We start from the raw sequence: 20123 nt of genomic DNA on the forward strand, positions 1-20123 counted from the left end.
GGGTGCAAGAATATATCTCAGAGCAGCAGAGCAGCGCGACACCCTCAGTGTCTTTTTCACTCTCTGTCTCTCCTTTTTCTTCCAATCTCTCTGTGGTTGTGTGTATTTAGTCCACTCTCTTACTTTACTCCCCACACCTCTTTTTCAGGTTTTCTTCCCCGTAAAAAAATAACTCCTTTTCTATTACATTCCACAAGTGATCAAACAAGCCATTGTTCCATATCATATAAAAACACTGCAGTCGAATATCTGATGAAAGCATTTTTTTTGATCAAAAAGAGAGAAAAAAATCAAAGCACTGGAGGCAGTAATGCTACTGTAGAAATACTTTATTTATCAAAACCAACCAGCTGATATTTTTAATAAAACAACAGAGAAAGACAATAAATTATTTAAGTAAGGCATACAGATTTGTCATGAATATTTTTCTGAATACAGCAAAAGCAGGTTGACTTTTTTTTGTCGCTCAAACTAACATCAACAACTTTTATTGCATTGAGAATATGATAGTACAACAGTTTAAATCCTCAGAGGGAAAACTGAAACTCAAAGTTAAGTGATTGAAAGAATGATGATCTGAAATGTTCTCTAAGCTGGGTCTGATGTGTGGTTTTGATGTTTGTAGTTGACGTGAATAAACTGAAGACATCCAAAGAATTACACGAGCAGCTTTAAATACATGTGGTTCTACTGTAAAGAGAAAAACAAACCAGTTGCAAGGAAAAAGAGGAATGTCACTTTGGAGCACGCAACAATGAAATGTGCTGATGATAGCGCTGTCAAGCTGGCAGACACAGGATGCATGCAAACACACACCGACACACACACACACATTCATCACATACGTTTGCAGTATATCTCCTGTTGGCAGCAGATTTGATATGAAAGCTCTAAAGCAGTCGTTGGTACACTAACTATACATTTTGCAGAAACCTCATCTTGGAAAATGACACATTACCATCTGGCTTGTTAGCTACTGGAAATATAATTTGCCAGCCAACCATCTTCTGTGAAATTTGAATGAATCACCGGCTTCGTATGGGCTTTTTGTTTATCGGTGTGTTTTAAAAATGCAGCAGAGAGAAATGAAAGCCAACCTCACAAGAAAACAGAAACCGAAAGCTAAGTCAGGCTGCTTTTTTAGATGGACCATGGCCAGAAATGACTATCTGTATATGTGGAGGGTGTCTGGGATAAATTACATGGAATGCGACAACGACGCAACCCGACACACTGTCAGAATATTGTTTTGCATCCCACACCTGAAAAATAACACCCGTGACTTACAGTACACACATGCACATGAAAGCAGCACACAGCTGTTTCACTGTGACCGAGGAATTGTCTCAGTGTCCAGTTATTCTCATTGTCTGTCTTTAGAACAAAAGTAGTGTGTAAAATCCCATTTTCTCTGTGTAAATCCAGCCTGTAACCGAGCGTGTGATGGTTGGACACATGGGAGGTGATGATGATGGCGTCTTTTTATTTCTCACAGCTGGGTCATGTGTATGGAAATGATAAGCAGTTAGTTTGGGCTCTCTCTTTGTTGCTTTGATAGTCTACCTACCTACACACATAGACACACACTGCACTGTACATGCACACAGTCGCACGCACAGTCACATGCCGACCGTTCACATGCTTGTATCTGCTGCCAGCTCTCACAGACTGTCAGTAACCCTCCACCCCTTAAACAAAAGGACCTCTTCCTGAGCTGTTACAGCCATACTGGCACTCACACACACATACACACACACACACACACAGACTTAAGTATCAGTTGTATTTTCAGCTGAGACCAAGAACATTGCTCTAATTCCCACAGATCTCTTTTTCACTGTGGCGCTGCTACAGACTTGCAGAGCAGTGGGTCAGACTGTGATACATATGAGCATCTTCATGAGCATGAAAAACACTGCTTGACAAAATCCAGGCAAATTGCAAACATGAACATGCTGATTGAAACAGGCTGAAGGAGCAGCAATCATTTAACGTGCTGTATCTTGAAAGTGGCTCCTCTCTCAGCTCTCATCCAGGAGCACTGGTAATCTACAATTGTCCCTTTTTTGTCTGCTGCATGTCCTAAAAACTTCCTCTCTGTCTCTCTTCCTGAGCGTCTCTCCTGTCTTTCCTTTGTTATTCGTTTCGGGTCTGAAGATCACGGTTTTATCCGTGTTAGCAGAATTCCGGTTAGCAGTTGGAATGCCAGGAACGCTCAGAAAATTGTGCAGAGCGCAGCGGCCTGATCTGACATCTCCTTTGATGTGTTAGAGAATGAGTGATGGGAGAGAGACTGTGTGTGTGTGTGTGTGTGTGTGTGTGTGTGCGTGCATGTTTGTGTGTATGTGTGTTAGAAAGAGACAGAGTCAGTGAGAGAGAAGGAAAAGGAGCGGGAGGCGTACGGATGGAGGGACAGACAAAGGGAAGCGTGAATATTTGCAGTCAGGAATGTGTGCAAAACAAAGGAAGGCTTCATGGGAAAATAGAACAGCGAAGAATTCAGTATAAATAACTGCAGTTTTTGTCTTTAGGTAGGAGTGGAAGATGAGAGCGAATGTGTGCGCGAGTGCGTTAGTGTGCAATTGAGATCTGGAAGGTTGTGGTTCGCCTAATTTCACATCAAGATAAAGTGTTATTTTGGTTTACACTTCCTCCAACCCCTCTCCCTCCCTCCGTCTGTCTCACGCTCACTCTTCTCACTATGCTCCTGGCAAAAGAAGTTTCTAGAAACAGTCTTATTAAAACAGAAACACAAGTATATGAATACAGTGCATACACATGACCAAGAAATAAAAGACTGTTTACATAATTGACAGAGTTAATTCAATTTCAATTCAATCGAGCTAGCATCCATTAAACTAATTTAATCAAAAAAAGCTTAAGTGAACTGGATATGAATTCCTCTGGAGAAGCCCCACTGTTTTTAACTTTTTGAAGATATGGCAAGGAAGTGTGTTTGGCTGGAAGCAGTTATGGATTAACAAGTTTGCCCTGTGTACAGAGGAAGGTATTGGGTTTACTTGCAAGAACATGTGTTATTATGCATGATACGAGTTGTGGATCATCAGTCAAATTATCGATGCTTTCTTCTTTGCTGCATGTGTTTCTGCGTTGCTTGTATTATATGAAGTCCGTTGCAAAATAGATAGAAGGAAAACTTGTCCAACAGTTCCAGGTACATGTGCCAGTCTCATGGTCTCAGCGAGGGGGCTGAGAGGGACACGCACACTCACACTTTTCATGGTGTGTGAGGAAGATCTCATCTATGACCCAGCGCACACGCGGCCTCCGCTGGCGCTGATACAGAGTGACCTCTGGGGCGTACTTCAGCACCTAGAGGAGACAGGGAGGAAGACAGTCAGGATGAAAAGGCTCAGAGGGGAAGTAGACTTGCATTGTTGCCTGAATTGTCGGTCGGTGTTGAAAATATTGTCAAGGCATTGTAGGTAAGGCCAATACATCCTGTTTGAATTAGAAAGAGGAAAGGAATGAGACATAGAGAGAGAGTGATACGGGTCTGATGTAAAGAACATTCCTCATGACAAATCACTGTAACAGGAGTTCAACAGAAAAGCTGAGAGGAATTCTTTATTGTCATAAAAACTTGACATTGGAGAAAGCGGAAGAAGTTGCAATAGATTAAGGCGAGGTTTCAAAGAATGCAGTAGTGTATTGTGTAACTCTGGAGGCCATGAGAAAACAATGGTATGTCCACCCTTCCCCTCGGTCAGTCATAAACAAACTGACTGCACTGGACTACACTGGAATTCCTGTATTATTTCACCATTCATTTATTAATTCCTTCTTATTTGTTTTCAGGGTAACTGAGAGCTGGAGCCTGACCCAGTAGGGAAACATCCAGGACAAGTTTCCAGTGGGCTCACTGCTGACTGTGCACACAGAAAACTGTCTCTGAAAACATACCAAACATTGGGCAAAGGGAAGGAATTTAGTCTTACAGCATACACACAGATGTCCACACACTGATAGTGAATTGTAAATATTTTTTCTATGTCAAGACCAGTCTTGGGCAAATTACTTTAAAATTGTAATTAATTATTGGTTACACATTGATCATTGTAAAAGTAATTACATTACTTATTACTTAGCAGCAAAAATAATGTTACATTATTGGTCACCTTTGTTACTCAGCTGTCAGCTCTGTCAAAGTTGCCTTTAAACAACTCAAAATCCTCCACACCCACACATTGCATCTTTTGTATTTAACACATGTAGAAATATAAAAGGGGACATTTGTGTCATTTTGTGGTTTAACAAGCAGGCAGGATATAGTTTGGAAGGATTTACTGACCATCCAACAGCTAGCGTTAGCATAGCCTCAGTGACTCACCCACTCACCCTCCAATTCTGAACAAAACCAGCGTGACTCTTGAATGTAGGCTACCTGGTTAATGTTGGCAAGCCAGCTAACAACACACAATATGTGAATAAGACAAGTTTAGAATTACTGAGAGTTGCATTGCTCCTCATCCAGAGCTGTCCATCAGCTAAACGCAGGAACCAAACTGACATCAACCCTCCATTAATCCCGATAAGGCAGCAAGCACGCTGACCCCATAGTGTAAAAGTAACAGAGCGTTACTGGGATTAGTAACTGTAATGTAATCACTAAATTTTAAATTGTTATCCCTTACACTACTTGTTACTGAAAAAAAGTAATTACATTAATGTAACATATTACAAAGTAACGCATTACTGCCCAACACTGGGCAAGACATTTGCATATTTGGGCTTTAAAGCGAGTCTGTGTAACTTTTGCTGAACAGTGGCCCCAAGTGACAGTTACAGGATAATGATAAATGCTAAAACATAGTTTAACAGTAGCTTCATTATAACTGACTCCTTAATGTCGGTTATACAGCAATATCTATCTAATGTTTGATAGTTTTAATATCAGCTAGTAAGTCTGTAGTGGCAAAACTCCTGAGAGACTTGAAGTGATCAAGGGTGTATTTTATTGCTAATGAATTTAATTTCTCATTTTAAAGATGAAGAATATGATATTTGTTTGTTCAGAAGTTACATAGTCTCACTTTAAACAAAAATTAAACAAGTGATTACAAATGTGGTGTCAAAATGTAGGCTACAAACCTTTATAAATACTTCAGTGGTTACGTTTACTCTGGATTTTTATAAAAGTAATTGATTTCATTGTTGGATTTACTCAACATTTCACTAGAAGTCACTTTGTTGCAGATCGCCGCATTGATAGGAAGTACAAATTGTTCCACAACTGATGCAGTGAATCTGTTCTCCAAAGCTCAGTGAAATTAAGGCTGGCCATGATTTATGTCAGCACTTCCCAGCACTGAGACAATAGGGTGAGTAATAATGTGTTTCTTAAGAAGTTAAGTCAGTGAAGGAAGCAGTAACAGCTACTGCAAGAACACACATACACACACTCATGACAACCCATATACAGGTAGCTCTATGCATGTACAGTATATACAGACATGAACAAAATCTTTTTCATACTCTCATACACAGTGACTCACACAAGCACAATTACAACCCAAATCCCACTTTTGTCTAAAGTCCCATTGTATGATTTTAACAGAGAGAGAGAGAGAGAGGGAGAGAGAGTCCTATGGACCATGTTTCAATAATGAAGCTATGCAAGAACAAAGACACAAAGAGATGGAGGGAAGAGAGAGAAAAGAATGAATGACAGGCTTAAAGAGCAAGAATGGTGCACAGCAAAGGGATAAATTGAAAATGTGAATTGGGAAGAATGAAAGGATGATGGGAGCCCACCGAGAGAGAAAGAGAGAGAGAGATAGAATGCTAACAATGGATCGACAGAGATATGGAGTGATTGGAGAAAGGAAGAGATAGAAACGAATGGAGGATAGAAACAGGGAGGCTGCTGGTGCATTGCTGCTTCATTGTTGATGCAGCGCCTGGCTCTGCACGCCCAATTTCTCCCTGCTTCTCCCTGCTTCTCCCTCATTCCTCATCTGAATCTCTCTGTTGCTCCTTCTCACTCATTCACTCACCCACACAACACCGATTTCACGCCTTCCAGATATGAACCTTAACTGGAAATTTGACACGTTGGTCTCATGTTTGAATAATTCTGTAATAGTCATGACAGACAGCAGTCTTACTACGTCTGACCTAATAATCTTGTAACACTTCGAGCACTGTAATAAATCTGTCATTTCATTTTCATTCTAACGGAAGGGGAAACAAAATCAATTTCATACAACAATACTGAATGAGTCAATTTACTTTAAGTATTTTGAGCATTTTTGCCTTTAATTGCTATTGGGCAACTGAAATGTCCCTCATGTGAATGTCCCTCACATTCACAATGGTCCTTAACAAGTTTTAAAACCTGTCACTGACAACTGTCAACCTTCTTCTTCCCTAATGTCATTACTTTCCATTTCTCCCACTGTTCTCCAGCAGTGACGCCACTCCCTCTTGCACACCAGGTGCCAAATGTCACACGAGCATTGCTGCTCCATCCATAATGGTCCAGTCATGTTTGAATAAAGGCCCTAAGGAAAATCTATAGACAAGAGACAAATGTTTAGAAGCCCAAAGGCCATTACTTTAAGAGACGTGAATCTGGCAAAGTTACAGATATTATGACTGAAAAGAATTTTCCTCCCTCTTCTTTATTTTTTTTGCATTTTAACCTTTCCCCCTCTTTGTTTCTCATGGTCTCTTTCACCCACTTTCATGCTGATAAATCCTCCTTTGTTTAAGACATGCACACTTGATGTAGTCATGTGTATGTGTGTGTATTTGAGTGCCTACGTAGTCTTTGTACTGTAAACTCTACAATCTCTATTTCCCTGCCGACAGGGCAGACACAGTCTTGCGATTGTTGGGTGTTAGTTTGTTTTTTTGCTTGTGTGCCTGTTTGGTAATTTCCCGAATTAAGGAAATCAAACAGAATCAAGCAAAAATGACGTGGTCACGCCCATGTGTTTATCCTCTCCTGCCAGTGGTTATTAAACTGGGTGTGAGCAAAAACAGGACTCACATATCATAAATGGAATGATGCTTTGACTGCTCCACACCCCACGCTGTCATTCTCGCAGTGTTTATACCGAGCGTGTTTGAGTGAAGCTTCATGTTCAAGGGCCTACCTCATGTAGTTTGAGCGTTGTCTTGGCAGCCTGACAGGTGCAGCCGTTGTTCCAGTTATCAGTTCCGCAGCCACAGTTGCCTCCGCAGCGTTTGACCAGCAGACATCGAGGGAAGAAGACAGCGTTGGTGGCCCTCAGCTCCTCACGCAGGTTTACAGAGTAGTTGCGAGGGGTACAGCTGTAGCGCTTGACATCTTCATAGAGACGGTTCAGATCAACTGGATGGTGAGAGAGACAGTGAAAGTGTGAGAAAGAGAGTAACCTGTACATTAGTATTAGAGTTTTTGATCTATGTATTTTGTAATTTGTGGATATTGTGGTGTTTTTGCACTGCACATTGTTACTTTGCAAGGCACTTTGTGTTTGGCCAGTACTGTAACAGGTTTGTTTTTTGTATTTTATGTTGTTGAACATTCAAATTTGACCTTTTATTTCTTCATTTGTGTTTGTCATCATAATAATGTACCTTTTCATTATTTCAATACACTGCATCTGCTGCTGACATTATCATAAAAGACATCACTTCCTCACCAACTGTTTATTAGAGGAATGATTGTGTCATACAGTGTGAAGCCAACAGAAACAACAAAATGTTGCTTTTTCTATTATAATACTGGCTGAAAATATTAAGGTTCTTCTTTTTCACAAAACACATATTTAGGGAAGCTGTTTTAAGCAATTGTACAGTTATTGCTTGTCTATTGCTTCATATCATCATAAATAGAAATGTGTGGCATATTGGAGACAGCGGTAGAAGAATGAAATGGAAGCAGGAAGGAAAATAAGGCAAAGTGGCTTTGATTCACAATAAAAATATGCTCAATATTGACTGAATGAAAATGGCTGACGTGGAGAGAGACTATTAGTTATGAGTACAATTGCAACAACAATTGACTGTAGAGGGAGCGATGGAGAGATGAGTGGAAGGAAGACAGCACACAAAAATACAGAGAGAGAGAGAACACAAAGGCCAGAAGAGGAAGCAAGGGCCATTAATTGATTGTAGAGTGAATGTATTGATTGCAGGCTTTCTTTATGTCATCACTTTGGAGAAAAAAAATCACCTCGTTTGTGCACATAAGACCTTTTATTCAATGGCCTGCTGCAGTGGTTCAAAACTAATTTCAAGGGAATCAAAGGGATCATGGGACACACTGATAGGAAATAAGGGACTAAAGCACAGATCCAGTGGGGAATACCAGGAGCTCTAGGACTGGGAGCTTAATGAAAATCTGTCTGTATGTCTATTTGTTTCACGAGTATTGGCATTAGAGACCACTGACCGAGTGACATAAGTGCACATTGTTGCACAAGGGGAACCTGAGGTTGAACTGTAAAAGCTTATATTAATACACAGCTGAGTCATTTAAAAAAAAAATTTATGTGCTAAACGTTTGTAGTTTTTTCATGGGGGCTGTAGTTTTTTTTTGTGCTCACGAAGTAATCTTAGTTTAACTTCCTTAAAATCATGACAGTGCTGTGTTCCATACAGAGTTGTCTTAGAATATGGAAAGTAATCCCCAGGGACAAGCTTCATTTTTTTCAGAAAGCCAGATGAAAGAAACGCTGAATAAGAGATTGCATTGAGTTATAGAAGCTAGTGGATCAGAGGCAACCCTGGACATGACGTCATGACCTCTGCTGTTCTAGCTGTAACTACTGTCAGCAACTTTCAGTAGAAAATACTCATAAAGTGTTTCTGTGCCCTTAATGTGTCCAAAGTGGTAGAAAAACGCAAGGAAAGCATACTGTTCCATTGTGACTAGTGTATAAAATCCAATAGGACTGGGTGATATAGCCACAAAATATGTATATCAAGCTTGGGGTTGATTCACGATTTTTAATAGATTTTCATTTGCCTGCAAAATGCATCATATCTTTTTAGACAGTTGTGCACGATAAATGAAAGACCTATACCACCTGCAAGGCTGTCATCATTACGCATGAAATACAGGTTATCCCACACAGCTATTGACTGCCAGCGCCAGATGCTTCAACTGAGTAGAGCATATCCAGTTTAATAATCAGTTTCAGTACAGACAGATTAATTGATCAATAATAGATCTGCTGTTGTTTGTATTTCTTTAAAAACATCAGCCTGATATCTGCAGACTGCTAACTAGCATCAGCTACCCGGCAGGGACAAACTGAGCAAAGTAGAATCTGGAGACTGTTCAGTCGACTCCCAGCTCTCCAACTCTTGTAACAAGAGAAGATACCAAACACAAACTGAGAGAACAGATCAGTTTGCAGAGTCATTTTCAGTCTGAAGATGAGACCATTAAATTCACTGTGAGACAGAGCAAACTGGAGTCACAACAGACCTGTGCAGGTCTGTGTGTCATGCAGGTGCACATGTATTGTAACTAATCATGCCACAGTTTACGTGACTGTCACAACTCAAAAAGGCTAATGTAGCAGCTGACATATGTCATTTTTTGACTAAAAATAAACTTTTTGAGCATGTTGTAATAACTCAGTTTTCACAATTCAGACATCATACACATCTTGCAAAAACAAACATTTGAATTAATTTGAAATATCGCCCAGCTCTGATATCCAGTAATGAGGCACCAATTTTATGAACACAACCACTGTTTAACACATAGCAGTTGTTCTTTTCCAACATGGAGTAAAAACAGGCATTGAGAAGCATTTCTATTTTGGAAATAGGCTCTGGACTTGCCCTTGCCCCTCTGTGCAGTGGGGACGGGAAGGTAAGGCTTCACTCAGCACAGCCTGATTGACATCACACAGTACCAACGCAGGCAGCGAACACATTATGTGTGCCACAGCAAACTTGATTAGTTTGGATATTCCAGGAAAAGTCTAAATTTGAGGATTGCAAGGCAAGCTCCATCAGTCAATATGAGCTGTTGATTATTTAGCTCTTAATTACACATTATTTCAAAAACGGATACCAGTGGATAGTGTAAGCTGAACTGACTCAAGCAGTTTGAGTCTGTCAGTTTGATTTGTTTATTACACTAATATAAAAGGTTGTCAAAGGTTAAGGACATTGCCTTAATGGGCTCCCCGGGTTCACAGGAGACAGCTTTGAGCACCACGGGAGTCACCCACTTCACTTCAGTCAGATGCTTCACTACCTGCAGAAACCACTTTAGGAGAGGGTGACTGAACAGCGGCCCAGCAAAAGCAACATGACAAGAAGAAATCGCTGATGCGTTCACCTTTACGGAAGAATGCAGCTGTCCTCTGTCCAACAGAAAGTGGGGGAGAAAGCACTAAACTGATCAAACAATATTGTGCATTGAGCTTCTAGACCCCATAACCTTTACGTTTTAGACAGCGATAGCGGAGTGATTCTGTGCACACTGAATAGTCTGTACCAAAGAGGGGAATAATCCCATATTCATCAGTCTGTAGCCATTCAGGGCCAAAATAATGAGTGTCTACCCCAGAATTAGATTTTAGCCATTGTGATGCCTGAGAGAGGGCTCCCAAAACCTGGTGGAAGCATCACCAATTCATTTTCTTTTGTTCACTCTACAATCTGGAGCTAGAATCTGGAACTAGACTCTAGCCTGACTCCTGAAGTCCCCTACGTTCTACGTCCCAGAACGTAGATGCAGGTTTTGGGTATGATACCTTTTCTACAGGTTGGTTGGTTAATTCTTTTTAGCCCAACAACTGCAGCCTGTTTTGGGCAATTAGAGGACAAAGCCTAGGTGAAATGGGACAATCCTTTTTTGAAACAAGTTCATTTGTAGTGAAGATGAGTAGGAGTTCCTTTGGCCATTACAAGATTTTTCACTTCATTGAAGTACAATGGGCTTTTACATCCCCATACAAGAATAAAGATCAATACTTGCAGTGAACTACCACAGTGTAGTCTTGGTGAGATTGGCTTGCATCCAGTTCAATGACATTTGCTTTTGCGAACAATGCAATGCAACAATGTAACAAGAGAGATCTCTCATGCAAAAGAAACGGCCTAGAAATCTCATGTCCTCTGTATTAGTGTAACAATGACAAATTTGCTTGACATACAATATTGTGTGAGTGAGAGAGGAACCAAAGGGAAGGTGCTGTGCGGGTCAAGGGAAGCCTAATGCTATTGATAATCAATAAGCAATTGTTCACAAAAAGAAATCTTTGCTATGGGGGTTTCCATTCATGACGCAAATCGCCCAATGAACAATGAACAACAATAGAAAAAGAGACAGAGAAGAGGTTATCATCATTTGCTTTAGCATTATATATAGAGGGAGATGTAAGATAAAGGTGCTCCGTTTATACTGGCAACCTTGATTATGATTCCATTTAAGTGTTTCTAAATTGCCCATAATCATAGAATGTGTTTTCTGTCTCTAGGCCTTTAAGTGCCATGGTGAGATAACAACAGAATAAGATTAGAGATTAGAAGAAAATAGAAAAGAAATGCAGTAAATAGAAGCTACTTTGTGCACTTTGTATGCATGCATCTGTTTGTCACTCTAAAATCCCTGCAGTCTATCCTAGAGATATTTGTTGTATGCACATCTGCTATTGAGTACAACAGGCTAAAGGAAAAGTGGATTATGTGTGTATTTGTGTGAGCTTTAAGAGGTTAAATAAGGCCAACTGATTGAAACAGAGTGTCTGTGTGTGATATTTCAAAAAATCTTGTTTGCGTTGGATTTTTGTATCCAACGCAAACAAGAAAATCACTGGTGAAAATCACTTTAATCCTGATCCAATCATTTTAATAAATCTGGCCATTTTTCCATGGAAATCGCTAGAAACTGAAAATAATGAGCTTTTACTTAAGGTTGACTTATCCTACTTAATTATCTTATAAAACAGTAAAACCAAGTTTGAAGTTCTTTTGACTTCTAAAATACTAAAAGGAGACAATTTTAAGAAATGCAATGCGTTATTCTGCACAAACTTTTCTTTGTATTTTGTATTATATGTAAGGCATCTTCATTGTGTATGAAATAAGCAATACTACGAGTATTATGTGTGTCTCAACCAAAACCTTATAGGCCTTATGGGTAATTGAAAATGTTGACTGCAGTCAATGTCTTTCTTCAGGATCCACATGTAGCAAATTATGCTTAACTGTCTGAATGATACTGGCTATGCAGCCATCTGTTAAAGGTTTATCATTTACAATAGCACATCTGCTATTAAAGAATTATACTTGCAGTGATAAAAGGACAAAATGTTATGTTCCATGTAGCCACAGACACAACAAACACTACTTAAAGTAACTTACTAAACTGAGATGTAACATCATGGAGGGTGAATCAGCATGAAGAATTCATCTCAGCACCCACAGCTACAGTACACTCCTGTCATTCTGTTACATTAAATATACCTTTTCTTACAGCCAGATCAAAGAAATCTTTTTGACTGCATTCCCTTTTTTTTGTGAAAACTACAGGTGACAGAGAACCCATCATTTCTGTTTTTGATTCCCTTGAAGAACAAAATAGTAGCTTTCTAACAGGTAATGGTTTCAAAGTTGATGACAGAATTGTGAGGATGACAGGAGTCATGACGGGTGTCTCTAATGTTTGTTTACACATGTCCCGAGGTGATGCAAGGCCTGGCGTAAAAGAGCTGCTACAAAAGCACTTTCTACTCCATTGTCTGTGACGGGCAAACTCAGTTCTGTCTTCTGAGACCAAATGCAGGGAATAACAGGTATGTGTGTTTGGGTAAGGTGCTTGCTCATACGAGTCACACAAAGACACAGGTCCCATGTTGGTTTTTATGCTCTGATTGTGTGGGTGTGTATGTGTGTCTGTGCTGTATATGAGTGTGTGTCTGTGCTTGCAGGGTTGAGTTTGTGTCTGTTTAAGAGGAATAAGTGTAATCTCAGAAAAGCAGTGGTGTGGAACCCTGTCATGGAGTGTGGGAGAGAAAAAGACAGAAAGACTGAGAGCAAGCAAGACTGCAAGAATGGCTATGTCACTCACTCACACAGTCACCAATGTGTGTGTGTATGTGTGTGAAAAGTACAGAACATATTCTGCTCCAGTCCTATACAAGTATTTCTGAGATTTTCTTGGCTTGTATGAGGATTATTATGATTTTATGTTAACTTGTTTGTGAATTTAGAGTCCCAATTAATATTATGATCAGCCTTACTGTCCTTCATGGGAACAAAGGAGGTTGTGAGCTGCTGTGTGTGTGTGTGTGTGTGTGTGTGTGTGTGTGTGTGTGTGTGTGTCTTAATGAAAACAAAGCTAAGCTGCTGACTGTGGCAGATTTCTGCTCTGCTGCACATGCTGAATTTCCAATTAGAGAGAGGTACGCTGGTACAGTGTATCAAAGACCTGCAGAACCTATGCACCTCTCTGTAGTGGTGCAACATACACTGACTCCCCATATATGGCGCTGTCTCATGCCAGCAGGGAACACACATGCACTGATAAATAGAGATAGATTTGCTGTCAAGTGCATATATTTACTGAGGAACAGGAGAGCCCTCAGGTAGAAAGAGGGAGAGAGTCTTGGAGAAAGATACAGAGGTACAGGTGAGAGAGAGGAGGTCGAAAGCACTCCGCTCTGTTGCAAGCTTGAAGGCTTCTATAGACAAGACACACATCCCCAAACACACTCCCCCACGACTGTGTGTGTGTAATAAATGTATGTGTGCCAAATTGTCATATCTACTCTAAGACATCCGCTATCTCTGTGCATCCATTGCCTCAGTGACTCCAGGTCGTTGGCACTGACTTCATAGTAAATCACTGCCTTGAACTGTTGGTCCTGTCTCACCTTAAATCTGTCACTGACTCACTTTCAGACCCCCTAGAGGATAAATTTCTCATTTGATGAAGCAACAACAACTTAGTCAGGGTATGTTGTTGCATTAAAATATGAGCAGTAGTTTTTTTTTTTTTTTTTAACATAATGATCTTTTATATCAACAGAAAATTTGAAAAAAGAAAAATGTATTTTAATTTCTATATATACCTCCCTTCAAACACAAACTGTTTATGTAGCAAAACTCTATCAGTGCTCTTTTAATTCTATTTTTCCAGTTCCTACATTCAGAGCAAGGGAGTAAAATACACCAATATTTCTTCTACCTTTATGTATTCCTCCTTACATGTCAAATGAAAGGATAGGTTCAAAATTTTTCAAGACTATCTTAAAACAATACAGAGGACAAGAGGTTTTGCTTGTCACAATCATTTTTCCTGTTTATACTGACCATTAGGGGATCCATAATAGTCCTCCCTCTAGCAAAAATACATTAAATGTTTATCTGAAGCTAATATGATGCTCCAGCAGTCTGAGTTAGTAAAATTAAATGGATATCTTCCAAAGTAGCATTTCTTTTGGACAATATTTTCCTGTTGAGCTACAGTGTAGGATGGTAACAAAATGAGGGAATTTTGTACTAAAAAGTTTGCAACTTTGGAAGATAAGCTGCAGATGAATTTTGGAATACATTTTGGAACAAAATGAGGACTGTGAATTGTATTCCCCGTTACTTACATTGAAAGCACATTAGAAAGGGGTGTTATAATGGACTTCATGAACAGGAAGAATGATTACAGCAAGAAAAACCTGACTATTGTTTTAAGACACTTGAATAATTGTGAACCTATCCTTCAAGTGTGTAGAGATACAACCTATCACCAGACAACTTGATGTTATTGTAGCCCTCTATCTTACTTGCAGGCTGTGTAACGATGTTTCAGTTGAATATGCAGCACTTCATTAGCATGTCAGTTTTCATTGGCTGTCACCTGTGCTATATTAGACCATAAGGCAACAATCTGCTCCCAGAGTATATCACTGCTCTCATTTTCCTTGCATTAACTTTACTAACTCTGCATGTCACCACCAGTCCTGGGAGCTCATTATAAAAGTCCTCTTGGATTTATACTTAAATGTAATTCTAAGATCTCCTCCTACATCATGCTTATGTTGGACTCATAAGAGCAGTGACTTTTTGTTCCATTTCTTTTTATATTGCTTCAAAGTTCAAAGAGGACAATATATAATCAAACAGTATAAAACATATGTAATATGTCTGCTTGATCCAAATGATCCCTCTATTGAAAATGAAATATTAAAACCAAAGAGGCTGCATCATTATTTTTCCTGACATTGAACTTGGTATCTGGTATCTTTTTTGGGGTCTTAGGGCTAGAATTAAAAGCCTCATTTAGCATTATTCTTTAAATGACTCTGTGTGGATTTTTTATACAGCAACAGAACGCTGCTTCTTATAGAATGTTAAATGCATTTTATGCAACCTAGACTTCAACTGCAGGGCTATACTTTGTACATTAGTGACTATATTAATGCTGTGAAATTTTCTTTACTTTTTGGTCATATACTTGAAGAGAGTGAAATAAGAACTACATTTTCACTGTTCTAATCCTCTGTCCATGTGTTAATTGTTCAGCTGTCTCATGTTATGTTGCAAATATTTGTCCAAAACATAATTTTTGACTATTTTCATATTTTCATATCAAAATTCCTGTCTTTCCTCCTTTTGCAAAACATTTTCCAAATGTTTGATGATTCATCTTGAACTCAGGGGTGTTTACAAAAATTAATCCAATCAAATGTGACTGTGGGCAACTAGCTAACCGCACCCATTATAAAACCGCACTTGACCGCTTGTGGGTCATAGTGGCTTGTGGAGCAATATGGAAAGAGATATGGGATAGGGTGATCCAAAACTTGGATATCTTACCTTTATTATGCCTGCTAGCCAGATGATAGGCCCTGGATCTATAATGTATGTGTGTTTGAGTGTAGATGGTGTCCAGGTCCTGCCTCCAGGTCTCTGGGTTCAGGGATCTGAGAAGCTGTTCTATAGTGTCAAAGGCAGCTATGGTCCGGTCCAAATCCTCCAAGGAGAATGGAACCTGTGTGACCGCTGCTGACACCTGCCCGCCACCACTGTCCTGCAAAGAGCCAAGGTCAAAAGACAAAGACAACATTATTAAATTCTATTGTTACTCTAACTCCATAATGCTACCCAATTTAAATGGTTACTGGAGATTCAGAGGACAAGTCTCAGTGTTTTGCAGTGTCTGGTAGTGAAACAGGTGGTTTTGCTAAATATATTTTAGCAGTTTCCTGTCAGGTTTCAGGGTGACAGCCGTGCATAGGGGGTGTGTGTATATACTTCTGTCAACTAATCCTTGACAATGTTCTTTGTGACATAAAAACTGCATATTTTATTGCTCAGTCTTGTTACAGCATATGCTCTTGTGGGGAGGTCAGCACTGTTTCTTTGCAAGCATTGAAAAGATATCCGAGGATTCAGGGGAGGATTTTGAGATATCGACAGATAAGCTCCACAAAGAAAGAAAGAACCCCGAGCATAAAGGTCACAGTCCCTGTTGATCATACAGACTCAGATTGCTCTAACACTTCAAGTCTTTTAGGAGATCCTCGCTAAACACTTTGGCTTTAAATGGAAAGCAGATTTTTTAAGAGACCTGATGAAGACAGTGTAGCTCTTTTTATGTTATATTCTACCCTATTTCTAAATTTATAATAAATTTAAATTAACATACTGTTGTTATATCTTTCTGTATTGTAGAATGCATTTTTTCTCCCCAAACTTAATAAAATAATAACCATACTGAATTGGTAATAATATCCTATACTTATTTTGTTGGTATCATTATTTTTGCAACATACTTCTAAACCTGGGTAACAAAAACCTACAGATATATATCAGAAACTGTCATTCAATCCTGAACTGAGTCTGTGTTATGTGTAATGTAGGCTGAGATGGAGATAAGAAAAAAATGAGAAAAAAAAAATAAAAAGATTATAATGCCATTCTCATATGAAACATGTACTTTCAAATGTGATTTTGCTCTATATTTTATTAGTTTTCCACTACAGTGAACACTGCCCTCTCCTACAGGCTATTTATCTAGGTAGGAGGCATGTAAGACTATTAAACTTGTGACATTAGCTGCCAGGGGGCGGCTGTGGCTCAGGAGGTAGAGTGGACCTTCCACTAATCGGAAGTCCGCATGTCGAAGTGTCCTTGGGAAAAATACTGAACCCCAAATTGCTCCCGAAGGCTGTGCCATCAGTGTGTTAGTGTGTGCATGAATGATTAGAAACTCCTCCTGGGGAGCAGGTTGGCACCTTGCATGGCATCCTCTACCATTAGCATACGAAGGTGAATGGGTGAATGTGGCATGTAATGTAAAGCGCTTTGAATGGTCGGAAGACTAGGAAGGCGCTATGTAAAAGCAGTCTATTTACCATCCATTTATCATAATCAGCACTGACTCCCATGCAGGTCAACGGACAAGGGTGATGAGAAGATTCATTAAATCTAACATGGGAACAGAAGTGCAACTCTGGTACATCACATTTGTTAACATTTATTGTAGGAGCTTCAATACAGTGACTTAATCAGTATAAATTAAAATGGATAATGTAAGTATCACCCTACTATGCTATATAAATGTGACCCTGGCTTATGTAAAATAAATTATGACTTGACATCTCAACTGTATGTTGTATTTTAGTCAAGTCAAAAGCTCCATTAGATTACTTTCCAAATAACTACATATTTTCATGTAATAGTAAAATTTGTATGTATCTTCACTATAAACTGTAGCATTTGGTATAACAGTTTTTTTTTAAAAATCTCAAATTCAGCATAACAATGAGAAGTTAATAAGCTAATAAGCTATTGAATGTATCACTCTTTAGATTTGACTAGTAGTGTGAAACAGTTACAAACATGAACTTAATAAAACAACCACAAATCAGTGGGAAAGATAGTGTCTCAGAGCGCCATTTGAATGTAAGAGGCTAACAAATTGTACATGCACATGCCATCTGCACTGGCACTGACATATACTTACATACGCACACAAAAACATACACCCCCACACACATAACCATTATCAATCCATGCAGAAAAACTGCCATACAGCTCAATGCACACTAATTATTATAATCACATATGTCACTGAACCCCACTGCACTTACACACAGACACACACAAATTACACTGATTATACATACTTACAAAAACATTAGTCTAAGGAAGCATGTCATTTTACATCTCAGGCTTCATGCATAATACATACAGTACAGACATGCATTAATGTATCTTATGTGAGAGTGTGTTGGCCCATGCAAATGGACCATATGACATTATTATTAGTGTAGCCATTGTTCCTCTGTGTGCTTTAGTTATAAATAGTATGTTCCACCAGCAAAAAAATAGCTAGGAAGAATGGAGTATAAGTTTTCTAAAAACATGGATATTTTTGATATGAAATTATATGATATGATATGATGATGGTGATGGCATTTTCCTCGCTGTGTATTTCTTTCTATAGTTCAAAACTATTACATGTGCATTTATTTCTTTTATTTAGTGGTCAATATTTCTAATTATAACTGAGGTCAAGCATGCCTAGTTGATATTCATTTTAAGATTTTAACAATTCATAAAGTGTGTATGACTCACCGACACGGGCATAGTGACAGCCTCCCAGTTGGTGTTGGATGCAGGCAGAGGAGAGTCATACTGCAGGAATGGAAGGCAGAAATAATCAATCAATCAATCAACCAATGAACTGAAAATACAAGAAACCTGTGGCTTACATGTACCTCCTCAAAAATACTGACACATCACAATAAATACAGGCAGAGGCTACATTAATATGATATGTGATTGGTCTGCTTGGCTTGGCAAATAAATTACTAATTAAACCAAGGTATGGTTAAGTTAAGGTAACTGAAAATACTGGGTGAAGTCTAGTTAAGATCATGGCAATGGTTAATCTTAGAGGCAGATGTTTAAAAGACACCAACAATGATTGTTGGGAAGAAATGGTCAACTGTGTCGATACCAAATTTTTGTCAGAAAATGGGACTTTTTGTCCTGGTATCATAATGTCACGCTTTTTCCTGCTTTTCTACAGAAAACAAGGATTGTTTTGAGCTGTACCATCCATACGCCATAGAGATTTACTGCATTAACACTACAACCCTTTAGTCAATCTGAAATGGAATGGAAGTTTTCTATGAGATGGACGACTGAGCCAAAAAGGTTAGTGGTGCGCATAGCACTTTAATGGTAATGCCACATACTGCAGGTTATATTTTTCTCATTCTGTCAGACATAATGTTCATATTATATATATTTCTACTCTTATTCTCAGTGTGCTACTCCTACAGAATCTGCACATAGCAACTACAGAACAGGAGCTGTTGGTAATGGCTGAGGTTAGGCAACTATGTCAAGGTTAGGGAAAAATCACAATCATCAGTCGGGATGGAAACCTGTGCTGCCAAAGATGGGGTGGAGTGTTCACATGTTATCTAAGGCTATCCAAGATATTCAGGTGTCTGCCTGTCGAACTGAAGGACTGTCAGGTTTGTCAGCAAAATCCCAAAGAATTTCAAATGAAGCTGGTCACAGCATGCCTTTGCGTGTGTGTGTGTGTGTGTGTGTGTGTGTGTGTCTGTGTGTGTGTGTGTGTGTGTGAGTGTATGAGAGAGAGAATGAGACAGGATGAAAGAAAAAGAGTGTGTATGTGTGCCAAATATGTCAGTCTGATGGGTGTTTATTACCTAAACGTGCCTTGACCAGAGTTGGATTTCTTGCGCACACACACACACACACACACACACAGTCTCTGGCATCACTCTGTACACACACACACACACACATAAAATCTCACTGGCTATTGAATCCCTCTCCTTGAAGAGTCTTAAATACCTTCTCCGGTCAATGTGGAACAGTAAATCTGTCTTGACCACACTTCAAAGACACAGTGCCCTCACTTTGTCTCTGTGTGTGTGTGTGTAAGTGTGTGTCTTTGAATGTAATAGAGTTGACATCAAAGCCTGTCAGTGTGCAAAGGTTTTTTGTTTAACAGATTCTCCCATGTGTCCTTTGAATAAATGTACTCATACACACACACACACACACCCAGACCAGCTGTGAATGAGGTCAGAAGGTTTCTTGTGAGTGTATGTGTGTGTGTGTGTGTGTGTGTGTGTCTGTGTGTCTACTTGCGAGTGAAT

General features: G+C 39.3%; 1 protein-coding gene and 1 long non-coding RNA gene across 6 annotated transcripts in view; one reads left to right on the forward strand and one right to left on the reverse strand.

Annotated features, from left to right (window-relative positions):
• Positions 1 to 349: 349 nt before the first annotated feature.
• The window catches only part of pdgfd (platelet derived growth factor d), a 62459-nt gene continuing 42685 nt past the window's right edge, over positions 350 to 20123 (reverse strand). For 4 of the 5 annotated variants that reach the window (XM_042415268.1, XM_042415267.1, XM_042415266.1 and 1 more), the window contains exons 4-7: positions 18559 to 18618; positions 15793 to 16006; positions 7122 to 7339; positions 350 to 3333 (exon numbers count right to left, since the gene is read on the reverse strand). In XM_042415268.1, the coding sequence (XP_042271202.1) occupies positions 3199 to 3333; positions 7122 to 7339; positions 15793 to 16006; positions 18559 to 18618 (627 nt within the window). In that variant the 3' untranslated portion in view covers positions 350 to 3198. Of the gene's footprint in view, positions 3334 to 6017; positions 7340 to 15792; positions 16007 to 18558; positions 18619 to 20123 lie in introns of all 5 variants that reach the window. The other variant, XR_006096699.1, reaches the window with a different exon arrangement.
• On the forward strand, positions 12516 to 19130 carry LOC121899437. The gene is made up of 3 exons (XR_006096700.1): positions 12516 to 12576; positions 12664 to 12773; positions 19016 to 19130. It is a non-coding gene; the product is annotated as an uncharacterized LOC121899437 (long non-coding RNA).

Source organism: Thunnus maccoyii, chromosome 6, assembly GCF_910596095.1.
Source record: "Thunnus maccoyii chromosome 6, fThuMac1.1, whole genome shotgun sequence".
Taxonomy (NCBI): domain Eukaryota; kingdom Metazoa; phylum Chordata; class Actinopteri; order Scombriformes; family Scombridae; genus Thunnus; species Thunnus maccoyii.